General features: G+C 55.5%; 1 protein-coding gene and 1 pseudogene across 1 annotated transcript in view; both read left to right on the top strand.

Moving 5' to 3' along the window:
• The first annotated feature begins 395 nt into the window (after positions 1-395).
• LOC136635835 (5S ribosomal RNA) lies at positions 396-514 on the top strand (annotated as a pseudogene).
• Positions 515-1,025: 511 nt separating this feature from the next.
• HJV (hemojuvelin BMP co-receptor) overlaps positions 1,026-1,154 on the top strand; it is a 5,642-nt gene continuing 5,513 nt past the window's right edge. The window contains exon 1 of the mRNA XM_066610954.1: positions 1,026-1,119. Coding sequence (XP_066467051.1) covers positions 1,026-1,119 — 94 coding nt within the window. The remainder of the gene's footprint in view (positions 1,120-1,154) is intronic.

The raw sequence follows: 1,154 nt of genomic DNA, 5'->3' as shown, positions 1-1,154 counted from the left end.
GTAGAAGTCCCCTCATCGGGACATACGTGGCTGCAGGAAATCAACAGATGTGGGGAGTCGAAGAACACAGGCGTCTTCGTCTGTGGGGCAAGAGGGAAGATGGGAAGAGCCTTCTTTCGATCCCAAGGCAAGAGGAAAGCGCCACCCAAAAGGAAGGGGCAGGAAATCTGTGGAACGGGGACAGACGCCACTTCTGAGTGCTGGATAAAGGGGGGCTGCTAAGGAACTGCTCAGGGCATTGGTCAATCTGAAAGGGCTTCCTGATAGTCTTCAGGTACCACTTGGATGCTTGAAGTATAAGGAGGACACCGAAAATTGCTCTGCTGGTCTTCACGGAGGGCCAGGGACTTCCATCACAGCAGAACCACAAAGCTCCCCCAAGCCGGGCAACATTGGCTGGTGGCAACTGTTACCCTGCACATGCCCGATCTCGTCTGATCTCGGAAGCTAAGCAGGGTCAGGCCTGGTCAGTACTTGGATGGGAGACCGCCTGGGAATACTGGTGCTGTAGGCTTATACCATGATCTGGCGAAGCTAAGCAGGGTCCGGCCTGGTTAGTACTTGGATGGGAGACCGTCTGGGAATACCGGTGCTGTAGGCTTATACCATGATCTCGGAAGCTAAGCAGGGTCAGGCCTGGTTAGTACTTGGATGGAGACTGCCTGGAATACCGGGTGCTGTAGGCTTCTACCATGATCTCGGAAGCTAAGCAGGGTCAGCCTGGTCAGTACTTGGATGGGAGACCGCCTGGGAATACAGGGCGCTGTAGGCTTCTACCATGATCTCGGAAGCTAAGCAGGGTCAGGCCTGGTTAGTTCTTGGATGGGAGACCGCCTGGGAATACCGGGTGCTGTGGGCTTATACCATAGTCCGTTCGAGAATGAAGGTTGCCAACCATGAAGGCTGGTTGGCGAGGGTCATAGGTCGATTTATTCATTGTGGGTCTCTGCTTGTGCTTTCCTTCCAGGGACCCAGTGAAGGAAGGGAAGAGCAGCGGTTTGGCGAGCACCCTCCCCAGGCTCTGAATGGATTGGAATGGGGGAGGCTCCCGCTTCAAGAGGCCAGGCCACCCCTCCCACACCCCTTTCTTCATCAAGGCGGTCTTCCTCCTCCTCTCTGTAGGCACGGTAAGGAAGCGGTGGTCTTGCTTCATG

The sequence above is a fragment of the Tiliqua scincoides genome, unplaced genomic scaffold (assembly GCF_035046505.1).
Source record: "Tiliqua scincoides isolate rTilSci1 unplaced genomic scaffold, rTilSci1.hap2 HAP2_SCAFFOLD_106, whole genome shotgun sequence".
NCBI lineage: Eukaryota > Metazoa > Chordata > Lepidosauria > Squamata > Scincidae > Tiliqua > Tiliqua scincoides.
The sequence above is the reverse complement of the archived record's forward strand: the minus strand, read 5'-3'. Positions and strand labels throughout refer to the sequence as shown.